Here is a 19,331-nt window from a genome sequence, read left to right on the forward strand (position 1 = left end):
TGTTTACCTTTGTGTAAAGCTGAGTGAGCTGATCTTCCACAGATGGTATTAGAAGGGCAGGCAGCGTTCCCAGCGAACATGTGTGATGGCTACAATAGGTAATGCATGTCCTGGGTGAAGACTGCCACAAGCCAGCATACGTCAGGCAAAATGGATGACCTGTGATGCATCAGCAGTTACAGCAGCAACAGATGGCGCAACAGGAGACAAGTAAGCTGCTTATACAACAAATGCAACATCAGAGCCAGCAGCAGATTGACTTTCTCACAGAGGCTGTTCATGGAAGGCCAGCAACCCCTCCCCCAAGTCCAGGTGAGAACACATATGCATTTTTGACTGTGTTTGACCCGGTAACAGAGTGTGGAAAACTTCCGCCAGAGCAGTGGACGGAGGTGCAGAACACAAAGGGTTTACCACTGGGCATATTATGGTGACAATCTTTCTCTATCCCAAATGTTTGATTTACTGCATCGTGTAATAAACCAAAAGGAAGTTCTTAAAGAGACAGTGTTCCTGTGTCCACCTTCATGTACAGCTGAGTGAGCCGATCTACCACAACAGTTATATCTTTACTTCAAGTTGTCACCTTCCAGTATGTCTGGAATATCTCCAAGGGTCAATTCACCATGGCACATTGCAATTGCACACATGTGATGGACTACATTACGGAGGCTCATTTTTTGAAAAAAAAAAAAAACATCTTGGATGTGACCCTTCCAGTTTAAGTAGAACATTAGAGGAATTAGATCATATCCTCATCAGAATCCAATGAACAAAACTCAGAAACAACACATACTTCCAGAGTTTATATAAAGTTGGGCCAGATATCTACCATTACTAAATATAACTTTCAGATCAATTATTTTAAGCATATCATTGGAAAATAATGGCCAATTCTTAAACAAGATAAGATTATCAGGAAATACCAACCCTTTCACCCTAAATTTGTATTCAGAAAAGTAAAATCATTAGGTAACTTACCACCAGTATAGGTACCTTCACATTAAGCGACGCTGCAGCGATACAGACAACGATGCCGATCGCTGCAGCGTCGCTGTTTGGTCGCTGGAGAGCTGTCACACAGACCGCTCTCCAGCGACCAACGATGCCGAGGTCCCCGGGTAACCATCGGGTTGCTAAGCGCAGGGCCGCGCTTAGTAACCCGATGTTTACCCTGGTTACCAGTGTAAAATGTAAAAAAAACAAACACTACATACTCACCTTCGCGTCCCCCGGCGTCCGCTTCCTGCACTGACTGTGAGCGCCGGCCCTAACAGCAGAGCGGTGACGTCACCGCTGTGCTGTACTTTCACTTTACGGCCGGCGCTCAGTCAGTGCAGGAAGTTATAGAGGTAAAATTATGTTCTCCTCATCAGCATCTATTCCTCTTTTAATGCATCCCATTATTTTATTTGCCTTTGTAGCAGCTGCCTGACACTGGCCACTGAATATGAGTTTGTCATCCACCCATACACCCAGGTTTTTTTCATTGACGGTTTTGCCCAGAGTTTTAGAATTAAGCACATAGTTATACATCTTATTACAATGTGCTCACATCTCGCACAGCAGTGTGCACCAGACAGAAAAGCTAAATAAAAATAAATACAAAGTATTAATAAAATACAGACAGCAATTCAGTAATTCCTCCCTTGGAAACTCCCTGAATCCAAAGTCAATGAATCACAAGTCACACACTTACCGCCGTTCGCACTTACACTCAGGTTACACTTCCTGCCGCCTCCAACTCAAAAATATTTCACGGATCCGTACATTCCTAAACCAAGAATCTGCAAAAACCCTAGTCCATGCCCTCATCATCTCCCGACTCGACTACTGTAACCTCCTGCTCTGTGGCCTCCCCTCTAACACTCTTGCACCCCTCCAATCTATTCTAAACTCTGCTGCCTGACTAATCCACCTGTCCCCCCGCTATTCCCCGGCCTCTCCCCTCTGTCAATCCCTTCACTGGCTCCCCATTACCCAGAGACTCCAGTACAAAAGCCTAACCATGACATACAAAGCCATCCACACCCTGTCTCCTCCATACATCTGTGACCTCGTCTCCCGGTACTTTCCTGCACGCAACCTCCGATCCTCACAAGATCTCCTTCTCTACTCCCCTCTTGTCTCCTCTTCCCACAATCGTATACAAGATTTCTCTCGTGCATCCCCCCTACTCTGGAACTCTCTACCACAACATATCAGACTCTCGCCTACCATCGAAACCTTCAAAAAGAACCTGAAGACCCACCTCTTCCGACAAGCCTACAACCTGCAGTAACCACCAATCGACCAAACCGCTGCACGACCAGCTCTATCCTCACCTACTGTATCCTCACCCATCCCTTGTAGATTGTGAGCCCTCGCGGGCAGGGTCCTCTCTCCTCCTGTACTAGTTATGACTTGTATTGTTCAAGATTATTGTACTTGTTTTTATTATGTACACCCCTCCTCACATGTAAAGCGCCATGGAAAAAATGGCGCTATAATATTATATAATAATAATAATAATATAATAATAGTTACACTGCAGATGAAGTGCGACTGCAGACTTTTGAATCCCCACAGCGTATGCACTGTGCGCTGCAAGGATTTTCAGGTTTCTGAGCCGGGACTACGGGGTATGTATGAACTATACATACTGCCAGCCAGTGGCCTCACCCGTGTCTGTGGATGGATACCATGCTTGGCATAGGTGGTTTTCCTGTATTGGATGTTTCCTTTACTGGATGCTGCCCTTCCCGTGGTTGTTCCTTCCCGGGGAAAGGTCTGGCTATTCACTGCTTGCGTTGAGAAACACGTGATGGTGTCTCCGCAGCTATCCTACATGCATTTGCATATTTTCCATAAGGGATGGGGGCAGTGTTCTGGAACACTGCGTTGAGAAACACGTGATGGTGTCTCCGCGGTGTTGGATGTTTTGGTCTCCCCAAGGCCAATCATCTGTTCCTTCACAGCCTTTTACTAGGCACTGCTCCTAATAGCCAGATTCCTACTCCACACTGATGAGGGGCAAACACCCCGAAACAGCTGTCTGTGGATGGATACCATGCTTGGCATAGGTGGTTTTCCTGTATTGGATGTTTCCTTTACTGGATGCTGCCCTTCCCGTGGTTGTTCCTTCCCGGGGAAAGGTCTGGCTATTCACTGCTTGCGTTGAGAAACACGTGATGGTGTCTCCGCAGCTATCCTACATGCATTTGCATATTTCCCATAAGGGATGGGGGCAGTGTTCTGGATCACTGTGTTGAGAAACACGTGATGGTGTGTCCGCGGTGTTGGATGTTTTAGTCTCCCCGAGGCCAATCATCTGTTCCTTCACTAGATGGCACCGTCATTAGTCAGTGACCTGTCTCGCTCTATATAAATGTATGGAACAAGGCGACACCCACTAGATTTCACTGTCTCTAGTCAGTGACCAGCCTTGCTCTATATAAATGTATGGAGTGAGAGCATGCCCACTAGAGGGCACCATCACTAGTCAGGAACCGGCCTCTCTCAATACAAGTGTATGCAGCGAGGCCGCGCCCACTAGATTGCACCGTCACTAGTCAGGGACCGGCCTCGCTCAATACAAGTGTAAGGAGCGAGGCCGCGCCCACTAGATGGCACCGTCATTAGTCAGTGACCTGTCTCGCTCTATTTAAATGTATGGAACAAGGCCACACCCACCAGATTTTACCGTCTCTAGTCAGTGACCGGCCTTGCTCTATATAAATGTATGGAGTGAGAGCACGCCCACTAGATGGCACCGTCACTAGTCAGGAACCGGCCTCTCTCAATTCAAGTGTATGCAGCAAGGCCGCGCCCACTAGATTGCACTGTCACTAGTCAGGGACCGGCCTCGCTCAATACAAGTGTAAGGAGTGAGGCCGCGCCCACTAGATGGGCTCAGTCACACAGTGACTGCAGACTTATGGATTTGGACTGGACAACCCCTTTAAGTTACTTAGAAGACTATTCCTGTCTCAGACATTGGTAGAATGTCCACAGAATAGTTGCGCATCCATCTAATAAATGCAAGTCTAACTAAAGAGCAGGGCCAAATCTCATGTTGCTGCAAATCTAGTGACTGCGTGACTGCACGACTCCGGATTTACTTTTATGGGATCTTCATCTTTCAGATAATTATTTTTTGCATCATATATTTCTGAAATCGGAAAATCCCTATAAATCAAGCAGCTATATTTGTTTGGGCCCTAAAACACCTGATGCAAACTCACAATCCAGCTTTTCAGCTTGTCCCAAAAGATTTTGAAATCTTCAAATCCAAGTGTTCCATTTCCTCTGCTCTAGTGTATTGTTTGTTAAGGTTCAATAGGAAGTTTAGCTTTATACTCAATAACAATGTTTTGCAACGTAAAAATGGTTTGTTTCTTTATCAATCTATCAGATTTAACCTTTCATTCTCAAAGATCCTTTAGATAATGAAAACAGCAAGCTGGTTTGTTACACAATTCTCCATTACACGCCTCGATTTTAAAGTTTAGCCAGAAGAGAGATGACAGCAGATTTAATGAAGAATTATATGAGACATTTAGAGAAAGAATACTTACGATAAAATAACTATAAAGGATACATCCATAAGAGAAATTATGTTGTGACATGACAGAAGGCTGATCTCTTTAAATTTGATATTCTTTGCTGTAAAAAAACACACAAGTAAAATTGAACACACACATGTAATAGGTCAGGGGTATATAAAAGTGAAGTGACATAAAAACAGAATAGTTTAACTCCTTACAGCCGCAGGGAGTGTTGGTGTTTCTGACCAAGTCCAATATTTTCAAATCTTACCTGAGTCACTGTGTGTGGTAATAACTTTGAAATTCCTCCACATATCCCAGGAAATCTATATAGCTTTGTGCCGTGTTAGCCAGTAGATAGTACATGAAGACTCACAAATCCACATATCCCGGTGATTCTAATATTTATTTTTTGTGACAAATTATGCTTTATTTTCCGGGAATTAAAGGGGTGGTCAGAAGGCAAATAATCTTTCCCTATTTATTTAGTCCCATAATACTTACTTGAAAAATACCTTACCATTTCTGTAATACGCTATCTAACTACTTTAATATCTTTTTAATCTACTTCCTGTCTGAAGACTATCCATTCTCACATTCTCATATCCCCAGTATATACTGGCAGGTACGGACTGGGGCTGAAATTCAGTCCTGGCATTTGAAATCACACAGGCCCATGTTGTCCTCGTCCCCAAGCACCAGATGGGATATATTGCTAATATTACCCTGGATGGAGGAAAGGAAGCTTTTCTACAAGACCAATATTTCTAATGATTCCCGTGGCTGCTGGGCTAAGTGACAGAGTCAGCGACTTTGTGCTCCATCATAACTCTTAACAGTATTGTATCTTGAGAACACCGATTCTGTTAACAACATAGCAGACAAGGCAGCCCATGACTAGACAGGCCCTTCTGGCATTTGCTGGAATTGCCAGATGGCCAGTCCGGCCCTGCCTACTGGGATACTCAAAGCATCATCAGAGCATCGGTCATTGTCACAGCCCTTACCCCCTCCCTCAAATTAAACATCATCAGTGACGCTCATTTCAGGGCCTTTGCTGTCCCTGTGCGCTACTTGAGTGTCTCCTCCTTTGTGCAGTGTCTCCTCCAGCGCCCTGTGCGATCAGTGCGGCTTCTGATCTGCTGTGACATCACCTGCAGGGGTAGCGCTAATCTTCCTGCACGCTGGGTATAGCGACACCACTCTGCTGCCGGCTTATTAGCAATTAAGTCTAGCATATGAAATAAATATTGTTTTATGCTAACTAAACCACTAAATTCAAAACTATAAGTATGATTTTTATAACAGATAAGACACCTCCATACCTGTATACATGGTTTAGTTAGTACTTTGGGACATACAAAATCCCTTTACCACTGACACATGACCTGTTAAATATTGGTTATGGCAGGATCTATTAGAAAATAATTAGATTATAGAAAATTCACGCCCACTGAAGAAATGTGCTCGAAACGCACGTTGGGGTAGAGGGAAGTCCTAAATGATGGAATCGATTTGTCTGTATTTTTCTAATGTTTTTATGTATTCTTACTATACTAGAAAAAATGTTCTTGAAATGTACTATGATACCACCCGTAAAGGAAGTAGTTTCACGTCATCTTTCACCTGGACACCTAGAAGCACAAAACACAAAACGGACATCGTCCTGGACTTCCTGCAAATCCCCCCTGCATACAGCGTGAATAACCTGTGATTTGGAATAGGTCTTAAACAAGGATATGGTGAATGACACATTTCATTTGCGCACTCAGACAAACACTAGTTGTGTTAACAGCCCTATATCCTGGGGCAAACTTTTAGATTGGGGGGAATATATGAAATAGCTCTGGCAATGCTACCCACTTGCCTGTGCTATGAACCTACCAAAGTATTTTGAATTTAACAAGTAACATGTTAGAACTTACTTCTTCTCAGAACTGAATTCAAAACATGCTGCAGTTCTTGTGGACTGACTTCCATGTCCTGTAATTAAAAAAAATTAAATTATAATTTGAATATCCCCCAAAAAATGCATTTAAGCTTGAATATACTTTTCTCTAAAGCAATAAATTGTCCATCTTGAGTTACATGAGGAGATGTTTACAGCTTAGCATTGCAAATAGTGTAGTAGTTTTTGGTGATTTGTTTTAATGGCAGAGCAAAAAAAATGCAGCATCTTACAGTCCCAGCAAAGTGGATGGGATTTATAGAAATCACACGCCAACTGAACTTTATATTTACTCAGCATAAACGGACCAGCTGAGTTTAGTGCGTGGATTTTCCACATAGACTTGCATTAGATATAGAAACTCCACAGGTAAAAATACAAATTCATTGTTAGTGTGTTTCCACTGCAGGAATGTACTAAAAACGCATCTAATCCACTCATAACGGTATCATCAAAGTTTTGTCAAAGCCAAATACTAGAAAATGTAAAAGAAAGCAGCTTTATTGAAACATGACATTACCAAAAAGAGAAAAAAAAACAAACAAAAGAATAACCCAGTGTCAAAAAGTAATAAAAATGCATGCAAAAAATGCACTTAAAAACACAATGAATAAAAATGGAAGTAACCTAGTAACCTAATTTACCTACACAAATGTTGCAGAACAAAAACTCCCCAAGTACTGATGAAGGAAACGTAGCTTATTTTCAGGTGGTTATAAGTTGGCACAATAAATGGAGTACCTGGGATACTTTTACTAAGCAAAACTCTTTAGAATGGTTTCCTAAAATAATCCCTGAAATGACTATCTGAATATGGCCTAAGGGTGTGTTCACACTAAAACCTCGATCAAATTTATTATGATGCCAGTTTGGCATAAAATACTTTGAAAAGTTAAAATTTTTTGCACAACACCAAGTTCTGCGCAAGTCAAGTACACATTATAGTCTATAGTGCTGTTCACATGCCCGTGTGTCCGTGCACACCACACAGAGACACATCCGTTTTTTCTGGCACCATGGATGACAAGGGCCAATACAAATCCAAAAAATAGGTTAAACCGCACCCTATGTCCCTTACAGCCTTCCTAGGCCTGTGGACGCAAGTCCTTGCCAGGGGGTCAGCCCAGCTAAAAAGTCCAATCCATAATGTAAAAAAGAGGACAGCGCCACAACGGTCAGTGATGAGAAAAAACTTACAGCTTTAATCTGCCAACTGCGGCGACGTTTCGGTATAAACCTTTATCAAGCACAGTGTGACACATGTTCCAACCACCATTATATATCCCAAGCACCACCCCTCATTAGAACAAAACACCAATAGGAGTATAGTACTACAATGACACAATACATCAATACATCAAAATACATATAAATATACAAAAAATACTTGTACAAATACATAAACATTGACAATACAGCATCAGAAAAAGGCATACTAGTCCTGATCTCTAAAATTCAACGAACTCACCCACAAAAGTGCAAAAAAGATCGCCCTCAAACAGATGTAAACAAACGACATTCCTCCAATAGAACTATAGCATTCCCCGTAGTCAAGATACAAACCACCCCCCCAGGATGATGTCATAACGGCCGTAGTCCAATCAGATACTCCTCCACAAATCATGTGATCATGGTGATAGAAAAGATTGCTGCACAGATCCAGTCCATACATGGGAGAAGTCTCCATTGCGCATAGCAGGATTAGTATCCAGGATATCGATCAGCTCCCAAACAAAATAACAGTAGTCCAATGCAAAATAACAGTAGTCCAATGCAAAATAACAGTAGTCCAATGCAAAATAACAGTAGTCCAATGGGATCCTTGTTTACATCAGTGTGGTCACAGGGGTAAGATGAATCCCTGCGCATGTTCAGTTAGTTCACAGCAAGCATACCCACTATATATGCCACAGGCAGCGTCCATAACGATCCAGATAAATAGCGATATCCTGCAGACTCATCATATTCCGATAGCGTTCACCTATGCAGGAAAATGGGGGCAGCAGTCCATATGTGGCAGTTGTAGGTATGCTGCAGCTTGTCCATAGTGCACATTATCCCGGCCATATATAAATATATCAAATTCAGAACTAACAGTCTATGAAAATAAAAGTAAAACATCTCTACATTATTAGACTCAAATACTGTCACCCAGGCCTGATTCAGAACACACCCTCAATGACAATATATCAAAGACCGCCCACAAGTGTACCTCCCCCATTGGAATCTACTTCAAAACATCAACATCATATATAGAAAAAAACTTTAAGCTGATAACCTTTAATAGTGCAACAAACATGATCTATCATGATAGCCGCACCGATATGTGCAAATAGCCCTCCTGGGGAGGAAATAAAAAGTCAGTAAACAAAAAATGCTTAACATTAAGGGAATCATTCATCATTAATATCCCCACACATAAAAATAGCTAGTTCAATGGGACAAACCCTCAATATTCTACCAGGGATTCCCAGCTAGTCTCCCATGCTGGTACTTGCCTAGCCTCAAGCTGCTTAGCATTTACAATCTGGCGAGGGCAGGCACATTCAGCCTAAAGTGGCCATATATACCATAAAGAAAATAAAAAAAGAAGAAAGAAAAACAGGAAAACAATAATGGTTAAAAACATTATACCAGAAGATTATTGTCAGAAATATTTAGCAGATACTAAAGGCAACAGCTCTGTTGGTACTCCAAATTTAACCCCCTAGGTGACAGGGTGTCGAGCTCAAAAATCCATCTTAATTCCCTCTTTTTTAAAAGGGCAACACGATCTCCCCCACGTCGCATCACTGGTACATCATCAATCACCCTGTACCTTAGTTGATTGACCGAATGTCCCTTATCGTGAAAGTGTCTCGGTACGGGCAGATCCAATAATTTGGTCCTAATCGTACTTTTGTGTTTGCTGATTCTTGCCTTGACCTCCATAGTGGTCTCCCCCACATAGAAGAGACCACACGGACAGGTCAAGACATACACCACAAAACTGCTCTTACATGTATACCGCCTCCTAATGTCGTATTTTTTACCAGTATAGGGGTGACAGAATGAAGCCCCCTTGAGCATGTTACCACAGCAAGCACATCCCAAACATGGAAAATTGCCAAGGCTCGGCTGACTCAATGTCATTTGTAAATCCCGCTGTTTATATTTCTGGTATGGGATGGGGATAGAGTTGAGTTGGAATCTTTTCTTGTCTATCTGAATAACATCCATCCTGGTCTTGGTTTTACGATGGAATGTTCTCAGGATAGGATCCAGTTTCTGGATACCTGTGTCTACAAACTTGGTGGTTGCTTACATACTGATTTGTATGTGAAAGAAACGGATAGAAACAATCTTCTCTACTTTTCCAGTGAACATCCACGCAGGATGGTTGAGTCCCTGCCTTGGAGTCAGCTGTTGAGAGTGAGGAGGATTGTTTCCTGTGAAACTTCTGTTGATGATAGACTGGAAGATATGTGCCATAAATTTCTAACAAGGGGTTATCCCAGGGGTGACCTTGTAAAATATAAACAGCGGGCCTTGGATACCAGACGCGAGGATCTTTTGGTCCCAAAGGATAGGGTAGAGACTAACAAAAGAATTCCATTTGTGAGTACATATAATGGTATGAGTTCAAAGGTCTCGGGTATCATACGTAAATATTGGTCTTTGCTGAATAAGGGTCACTCCAATGTTGTTGAGTTTCAGGCACCTCCCTTATTCTCATACAGAAGGAACAAAAATTTAAGGGATGAATTGGTCCTTTCGGATATTGGAAGTTCTAAAAGGGATTTACAAATGACATTGAGTCAGCCGAGCCTTGGCAATTTTCCATGTTTGGGATGTGCTTGCTGTGGTAACATGCTCAAGGGGGCTTCATTCTGTCACCCCTATACTGGTAAAAAATACGACATTAGGAGGCGGTATACATGTAAGAGCAGTTTTGTGGTGTATGTCTTGACCTGTCCGTGTGGTCTCTTCTATGTGGGGGAGACCACTATGGAGGTCAAGGCAAGAATCAGCAAACACAAAAGTACGATTAGGACCAAATTATTGGATCTGCCCGTACCGAGACACTTTCACGATAAGGGACATTCGGTCAATCAACTAAGGTACAGGGTGATTGATGATGTACCAGTGATGCGACGTGGGGGAGATCGTGTTGCCCTTTTAAAAAAGAGGGAATTAAGATGGATTTTTGAGCTCGACACCCTGTCACCTAGGGGGTTAAATTTGGAGTACCAACAGAGCTGTTGCCTTTAGTATCTGCTAAATATTTCTGACAGTAATCTTCTGGTATAATGTTTTTAACCATTATTGTTTTCCTATTTTTCTTTCTTCTTTCTTTATTTTCTTTATGGTATATATGGCCACTTTAGGCTGAATGTGCCTGCCCTCGCCAGATTGTAAATGCTAAGCAGCTTGAGGCTAGGCAAGTACCAGCATGGGAGACTAGCTGGGAATCCCTGGTAGAATATTGAGGGTTTGTCCCATTGAACTAGCTATTTTTATGTGTGGGGATATTAATGATGAATGATTCCCTTAATGTTAAGCATTTTTTGTTTACTGACTTTTTATTTCCTCCCCAGGAGGGCTATTTGCACATATCGGTGCGGCTATCATGATAGATCTCTTCGGTCCTTCATGTTTGTTGCACTATTAAAGGTTATCAGCTTAAAGTTTTTTTCTATATATGATGTTGATGTTTTGAAGTAGATTCCAATGGGGGAGGTACACTTGTGGGCGGTCTTTGATATATTGTCATTGAGGGTGTGTTCTGAATCAGGCCTGGGTGACAGTATTTGAGTCTAATAATGTAGAGATGTTTTACTTTTATTTTCATAGACTGTTAGTTCTGAATTTGATATATTTATATATGGCCGGGATAATGTGCACTATGGACAAGCTGCAGCATACCTACAACTGCCACATATGGACTGCTGCCCCCATTTTCCTGCATAGGTGAACGCTATCGGAATATGATGAGTCTGCAGGATATCGCTACTTATCTGGATCGTTATGGACGCTGCCTGTGGCATATATAGTGGGTATGCTTGCTGTGAACTAACTGAACATGCGCAGGGATTCATCTTACCCCTGTGACCAGCTGATCGATATCCTGGATACTAATCCTGCTATGCGCAATGGAGACTTCTCCCATGTATGGACTGGATCTGTGCAGCAATCTTTTCTATCACCATGATCACATGATTTGTGGAGGAGTATTTGATTGGACTACGGCCGTTATGACATCATCCTGGGGGGGTGGTTTGTATCTTGACTACGGGGAATGCTATAGTTCTATTGGAGGAATGTCGTTTGTTTACATCTGTTTGAGGGCGATCTTTTTTGCATTTTTGTAGGTTAGTTCGTTGGATTTTTAGAGATCAGGACTAGTATGCCTTTTTCTGATGCTGTATTGTCAATGTTTATGTATTTGTACAAGTATTTTTTGTATATTTATATGTATTTTGATGTATTGATGTATTGTGTCATTGTAGTACTATACTCCTATTGGTGTTTTGTTCTAATGAGGGGTGGTGCTTGGGATATATAATGGTGGTTGGAACATGTGTCACACTGTGCTTGATAAAGGTTTATACCGAAATGTCGCCGCAGTTGGCAGATTAAAGCTGTAAGTTTTTTCTCATCACTGACCGTTGTGGCGCTGTCCTCTTTTTTACATTATGGAAGGGCCAATACAAGTCTATGGGTCCATGTGGGTGCACACAGATGGCATGTACATGTTTAACATTACAAAGTATAGGAGGGTTTGGAACTGATTTTTCTTAAGCCATACCGGAAAAACCATATGGCACACTAATAGCACATGGATGGCACACTGATGGGAAACACTCATGAGACTGCTGACATTTTTTTTCGATTCTGGTTTTATACGGACATGTGAATGGGGGCCTAAGAGATGAAAGCTGTCAATTCAGGAGAATGACAGCAGATGGAAACGGCAAACTTGTTCATGCTAACTAATTGAAGCAACTTAAGAATGTAAGAAAATCTCTTTAATGAATTGAAGGCCTGAGTCTTATTGATGAGTTTTTTAGGAGTGGAATCAGAGCTGGAACTCTTAAGTTTTTGAGGAGGATTTGTAGAATGTATGAACAGACCATTCGATGGATTTTGAGGAAATCCTGGCAAAAAGATCTTGTTTGTCCCTATTAGAGTGAAAATGTGAAATGTTTTTGCTGTTTTAGGCCACACTTTTTTAGAAGGCTGCCACCCACTGGAACATGTTTCCTAACCTGGGGAAGAAGTTTGTCATACTGATGAGCATTGTGTGGGGCAGTTCAAATCTGAATCATTTGCAGCAATGACATTTCCAGACTGAATGCTTGGCCAGTATTGAGGAAACATTTTTTACAAATGTGCCCCGATATGTTTAATGTGTGTGGTGCTGTAATGTGTTTTTTAGAGCTTTGTCGCTTGCTTTATGTAATATTGCATCACATTTTATAGGATATATTTCTCATCTTTATTGGTAGCTAGTGTGACTTGGATTGTGACGGTGTTTGTCTGCAGATGAGGCACATATCACATGTTATGGTTTTTATGGCCATTTTAAAATGCTCACCATTATTCTTTATTAGAGGACGACTATACTTACGTCTCCAGCAATTTGCTGAAACAAGCTGCGGAACTGCTTTTCTTCTTCTGTCTCTTTATGTGGAGGATTTGGTTTTGGAGGCTGCGAATAATAACATATAAATGGCACAGTTTCATTACACAGCTATTATAGATTTTATAGGCCAAAAGACACAGCTTCATCACACAAGTCTGCTTATTCTGCCGTGAGAGCAATGATAAAGGAAACTCGCTGATTCTTGCTTCCTGAACAATAGGCAGCGTAAATCAAAGACCGACTCCAGCATTATAAACATCTCTGTTTTGCAATCACAATGCTGTTTAGAAAAAATACATGGTCCAGGATGATGAGGCTCACCTGACATGTCTCTCCTTACACTCACCCACAGGTCACCTGAGTCCGATCATACTGGACTTTGCAACTGTGTCAACCTGTGTTTTTTGTCACTTTTTCTTTTGGTGGCATAAAATCCTATTTCTTGTGGTCAAATACTGCCCTCTTCTGGCAAATGATTATATTCCAGGGTCTCGCCCATCCCCTTTATCTGAGTTCCTGCAGACCTGCCCTCTTGTCATATGATCACGGGACGCTGATGGGTTGGCATGACAACACGGGGTCTGTGGTTGTCATAGCTGATGTGCTATGAGTACCACCCAGTGGCCGTCGTTCATAGCGCATGCTCATTTTTGTTACACAGAGCAGGGCTGAAGCGCTGTAATGTAAGAAAAGCAATCAGATGATCGCAGCTTCAAGTCTCCTATGGAGACTACTGAAGCATGTAAAAAACAGAAAAAAAAAGCTTTAAAAAATAAAAAGGTATTAAACAATATAAAAAAGTTTAAATCACCCCTCTTTTTCCCATTTAAAATAATAGAATACAAAAAAATACACACATTTGGTATTGAGAAATGCCTGATTAAAGTATAAAAATGATTAATCTGATTGGTAATAAAAACATTTTTAAAAAATCCAGAAATACTTTTTTTGGTTGCCGCAACATTGCAATAAAATGCAATAACAGGCGATCAAAAAATTGCATCTACTCCAAATTGATATCAATAAAAATGTCAGCTCGGCGCAAAACATAAGCCCTGACCAGTCCCAGATAACAAAATGTGGAGATGCTACAGGTCTCAGAAACCGGCGTTTTTTATTTATTTATTTTACAAACTTTGAAATTTTTTTTCATCACTTAAATAAAAAAAGAACCTAGACATGTTTGTTGTCTGTGAACTCGTAATGACCTGGGTGATCATAATGGTAGGTCAGTTTTAGCACTTTTTGTGGCATTTTCACCGCACTTGGAATTTTTTCCAATTTTCCAGTAGATTATATGGTTAAACCAATGGTGTCTTTCAAAAGTACATCTTGTCCCGCAAAAAACAAGCTCTTACAGGGCCATATTGACGGAAAAATAAAAAAAAGATGGCTCTAGGAAGAAGAGGAGCGAAAAACGGGAAAACAGAAAAGGGCCCAGGGGTGAAATGATTAAATGACTACAATACCAAGACAGGTTATCAAACTTGGGAATATTAAGTTTGGAAAAACAAAGGCTACGTGACCACGATCAGGAAGAGCAGCGGTTTTGATGTAGCGCATCTGCACTGTATCCAAAACGCTGCGTTCTATATTACAAGCACAGTGGGTGGGATTTATTGACTGTGCGTCTATTTACCGTTGCGTAAACTTCTCCACTGTGCTGGTTTACAAGCTGCAGCATGTTAATTTCTGCAGCTACAGAAATTTCCACAATACAATATCAATAGATGCATTAAATACTCATAGTTCAAGGGCATGTGTACTTCCCGACCGCATAATAAGCAACCACTGGAAAACTAGATTGCCCGGGATGCGGGAAGGTTAGCAACCTGGGTGTACTTATCACCTCTGTGGGTAGGACACAGTTTTTTCTACCAGCCATAATTCACATGAGTGGAATTAAGGTGGACGTGTCTTCATTTTTGGACAGTGGTGCAGGGTTTAATTTGATCGACTCTAGGTTCGTTCAGGTCCAAAGTCTTATCCCACATGCTCTGTCCAGACCCAAACCCATAATTGCCATCGACTCCACCCCCTTGAGACAGGGGCACTTTACTCAAGTCATCCGAGACTTGCGACTTCAGGTTAATATGGCGCCCCAGGGTCCTGGTCGTCACAGTGGTATTGCTTTCCTCCCAGGGAGAGTGATGCTATGTTTGGAGGCAAGGAAGGATAACTGCATCCAGGTACTACAAACATACAACACTTCACACTCCAGGCCACCAGGGGGAGCTTCTGATCCTATTTACTAGGTGACATCCCATATATATATATATAACTGGTAGTCTGTAGGGAAAGTGAGTTCAGTTCCTGTCAGAGAAACATAGAGGAAGGAAACAGAAAGATGTGCTAGAGAGAGAGATTGCCAGAAGGGAGCTTGTCGTAGCACATCAGCTGAGGTGAAGCTGGTACGATAGGAGAATAGCTGAGCAGACGTGGGGGTCTGCAGCTCCTGGCAGCAAGAGGAAACTGAGAAGGAAAAAACATCAGCTCAGAAAAGTTCCAGACAGTAGTCTGAGGAGGACAGAGGGTCAACGGAGCTGTGCATGCCCACAGAGCTGCAGCTCATAGAAAGAGACATTGAAGGCTGAATTGTTTGCAGCGAGCATGCAGGAGAGGAAGCACAGGAGAGGATATCAGAAGGGGACCAGCCCCGAGCAGGATGCCTCCTTCTGAGGCGCAGTGACCGGTAGCCGGAACACCGAGGTTGTAAGGACCTCTATGACTTACATCAGAGACCGGCAGGACAGCTGAACTCTACGTTACCTGTCCGACCTAACACCCAGGAGGCACGGTGACAACCTTAGAGACTGGGGCGTGCTAGAGTCCCTATAAACCGCCTCAAGTCACCAGTCATACGAGTATGTCCTATCCATTCTGGGGACAGAGAGAGATAACATCTGTGAGGACCTTATGAGAAGCTTAGCAGTAAGAGACTACACCACCACGGCACTAGAGGGAAGGCTTTTATTTTCCACCTGGACAAGGGGACTCTGGACTTGCCTCTAAACCGGCAGGACTCTGCCTGCCCTGTGATCTGGTGCTCTGGACTGTGGATGCTGAAGTCTTCAGTAAAGGTAAAGAGACTGCAACCCTGTGTCCTCTTTCTTCTCTGCGCCACTCACCATTCACCATCTATTCTCCGGGAAGCCCTGGGGATACACTTTACCTGTGGGAAGGTATACCATCTAGCTGCCATAACATCACCCCAGCGGACCCCTTAAAGCAGCGTCGGTCACTCTGACCGAATACCACAGGTGGCATCAAGAACATAAACTTTATCCCTTTAAAGACCTTTCCCTTTTACACGGACGTCCCAGGGCCACGGATCGGGTCAGCCACCGTGACATCCCCATTTGAGACAACCGGACCCGGTTCCGGGTACCCCCTTGCCCTGACGGGGCACTCCATTAACACTGAGGTGTTGGACTGTTATGTGCTAGAGGGTCTGCCCTCATCTGTGGTACTGGAACTTCCTTGGCTCGCTCTGCACAATCCTGTAGTAGATTAGAAGACTCAGGAAGTAGTAAAATGAACTGTGTATTGTCAAGGACACTGCTTGGGTACCCGGTTGGCTAGGGTGGATACCCAGTCTGTGCCTACTTACCTGACGGATTTTGGGGATGTGTTCTCAGAGCAGGGGTGCCTAGAACTCCCTCCCCATCATACTTATGATTGTGCCATTAATTTCGTTCCTGGTGCCAAGCTGCCCAAGAGCAGACTCCATAATATCTCGGGTCCAGAGAGACAGGCCATGATGGACTACATCGTGGAAACCCTTGCAAGGGTCATATCAGACCATCCTCATCCCCCATTACTGCGGGGTACTTTTTGTAAAGAAAAAAGATGGGGGTTATGCCCTCGTGAACTCAATACGATCACTGTCAGTGATCCTTATCGGCTCCCTCTCATTCCAGACCTGTTTAATCAAATTGTAGGGGCAAAATGGTTCTCTAAGATGGACCTCAGTGAGGCATATAATCTCATCTGCATTAAAGAGGGGATGAGTGGAAAACAGCGTTCAATTCACCTGAGAGACATGGCGATGCCATTTGGATTGACAAATGCGCCCGCCGTCTTTCAACACTTTATAAATTACATATTTAGTCACCTGGTAGGCATATTCATGGTTATCTATCTGGATGACATACTAATTTATTCACCTGACCTTGAGTCACGCTAGGTACATGTCAGGCAGATCTTACATATACTCCGAGACAATAAATTATATGTCAAACCCATATGTCTGTTGTCTTCCACCGGTTTTCACATGGATCCAGCATAAGTTCGGGCGGTATTGTATTGGGATCGTCTGTAGGATTTGAAGAAGTTACAAAGGTTTTTAGGTTTCGCCAACCATTACCGTAAGTTCATAAAGAACTTTTCGGTAGTAGCCAAACCTCTTACGGATATGACCAGGAAGGGGACGGACTTTTCCAAGTGGTCCAGTCCTGCCAGGGAGGCATTTGATACATTGAAAAGGTTTTTGCTTCTGTGCCAATTCTTATACAGTCTGACGTTTCTCAGCCTTTTATCGTTGAGGTCAATGCAAGTGAGGTGGGAGTGGGGGCTGTATTGTATTGCACAGTGCATCTCCTGTTATGATCCGGTGACTTTGGAGCCGCATGAACTTTCTCTGGAGTAGGTGGAAACTGTACTGACCGCAAAACCTGAACTAACACCGCAACTAGAAGTAGCCGTGGGGTGTGCCTAACAAACCCTAGACACCTCAACACAGCCGGAGGACTAAATACCCCTATAGATGGAAATAGGAATACTACCTTGCCTCAGAGCAGAACCCCAAAGGATAGGCAGCCCCCCACGAATATTGACTGTGAGTAGGAGAGGAAAGACACACGCAGGCAGAAAACAGGATTCAGCAAAAGAGGCCACTCTAGCTAAATAGGGAAAGATAGGACAGAATACTAAGCGGTCAGTATTAAAACCCTTCCAAAAATATCCACAGCAGATAATACAAAAAGTTCCACAATCTAACTAAAGACATGGAATGTATATCTGCCACTCCAGAGAATCCAACAAGACTAAGAAAATACTGACACAATCTAAGCTGGACAAAAAAAACCCACTGAATAGCACTGAATTATTAAGCACACAGCATGTGTGCCACAGAAACCAAAACCAGACACTTATCTTTGCTGATTTGGCAGAAGGCAGGAGGAACCAAACCAGGACCAAAACCTCCCAACAACCATGGACAACTGGCAAGGACTAATGAATCCTGCACGCCTAAATACCCCAGTCAGAACTGCAATCAGCAGATACACCTGAGCAGGACTGCAACTGTTGTGAAATTGGATTCTGGGCTCCCCCGGTGGCCACTTGTGGAATTGAACTTGTGTGCATCATCCCCTCTGTTCACCTGCTCCTATCAGGATGTGGGAGTCGCTATATAACCTTGCTCCTCTGTCAGTTTCTTGCCGGTCAACAATGTAATCAGAAGCCTTCTGTGCTTGTTCCTGCTACTAGACAACTCCCAGCTAAGTTGGACTTTTGTCCTTGTGTGTTTTTGCATTTTGTTCCTGTTCACAGCTGCTGTTTCGTTACTGTGTCTGGAAAGCTCTTGTGATCGGAAATTGCCACTCTGGTGTTATGAGTTAATGCTAGAGTCTTAAAGGAATTTCTGGATGGTGTTTTGTTAGGGTTTTCTGCTGACCATGAAAGTGTCCTTTCTGTCTTCCTGCTATCTAGAAAGCGGACCTCGATTTTGCTAAACCTATTTTCATACTACGTTTGTCATTTCATCTAAAATCACCGCCAATATATGTGGGGCCTCTGTCTGCCTTTTGGGAAAATTTCTCTAGAGGTGAGCCAGGACTGTCTTTTCCTCTGCTAGGATTAGGTAGTTCTCCGGCTGGCGCTGGGCATCTAGGGTTAAAAAACGTAGGCATGCTACCCGGCCACTTCTAGTTGTGCGGCAGGTTTAGTTCATGGTCAGTATAGTTTCCATCTTCCAAGAGCTAGTTCTCATATATGCTGGGCTATGTTCTCTCGCCATTGAGAATCATGACAGTTTGACCGGCCCAAAAAAGGGTTAAATTACTGGCTGAGAAAGGAGAGAAAAAAGAAGTCTGCTACAATTTTTTTTTTTTTTTTTTTTTTTCCTCTAGTTCTGAGTGTGCTCTTAATTGAATCACTTGCTAGTCTGCCTATACTGCAGCCTTCCTCTCTTTCTCTCCTTCTAATCCTTGAATGGCTCTGTGTTCACCTG

At 42.8% G+C, this 19,331-nt stretch overlaps 1 protein-coding gene across 1 annotated transcript in view; it reads right to left on the bottom strand.

The window, feature by feature from the left end:
• CAPN9 (calpain 9) overlaps positions 1–19,331 on the bottom strand; it is a 260,696-nt gene that overhangs the window by 44,519 nt on the left and 196,846 nt on the right. The window contains exons 13-16 of the mRNA XM_077289096.1: positions 13,085–13,165; positions 6,452–6,509; positions 4,580–4,644; positions 4,224–4,292 (exon numbers count right to left, since the gene is read on the bottom strand). Coding sequence (XP_077145211.1) covers positions 4,224–4,292; positions 4,580–4,644; positions 6,452–6,509; positions 13,085–13,165 — 273 coding nt within the window. The remainder of the gene's footprint in view (positions 1–4,223; positions 4,293–4,579; positions 4,645–6,451; positions 6,510–13,084; positions 13,166–19,331) is intronic.

This window comes from Ranitomeya variabilis, chromosome 2 (assembly GCF_051348905.1).
Source record: "Ranitomeya variabilis isolate aRanVar5 chromosome 2, aRanVar5.hap1, whole genome shotgun sequence".
NCBI classification, from domain to species: Eukaryota; Metazoa; Chordata; class Amphibia; order Anura; family Dendrobatidae; genus Ranitomeya; species Ranitomeya variabilis.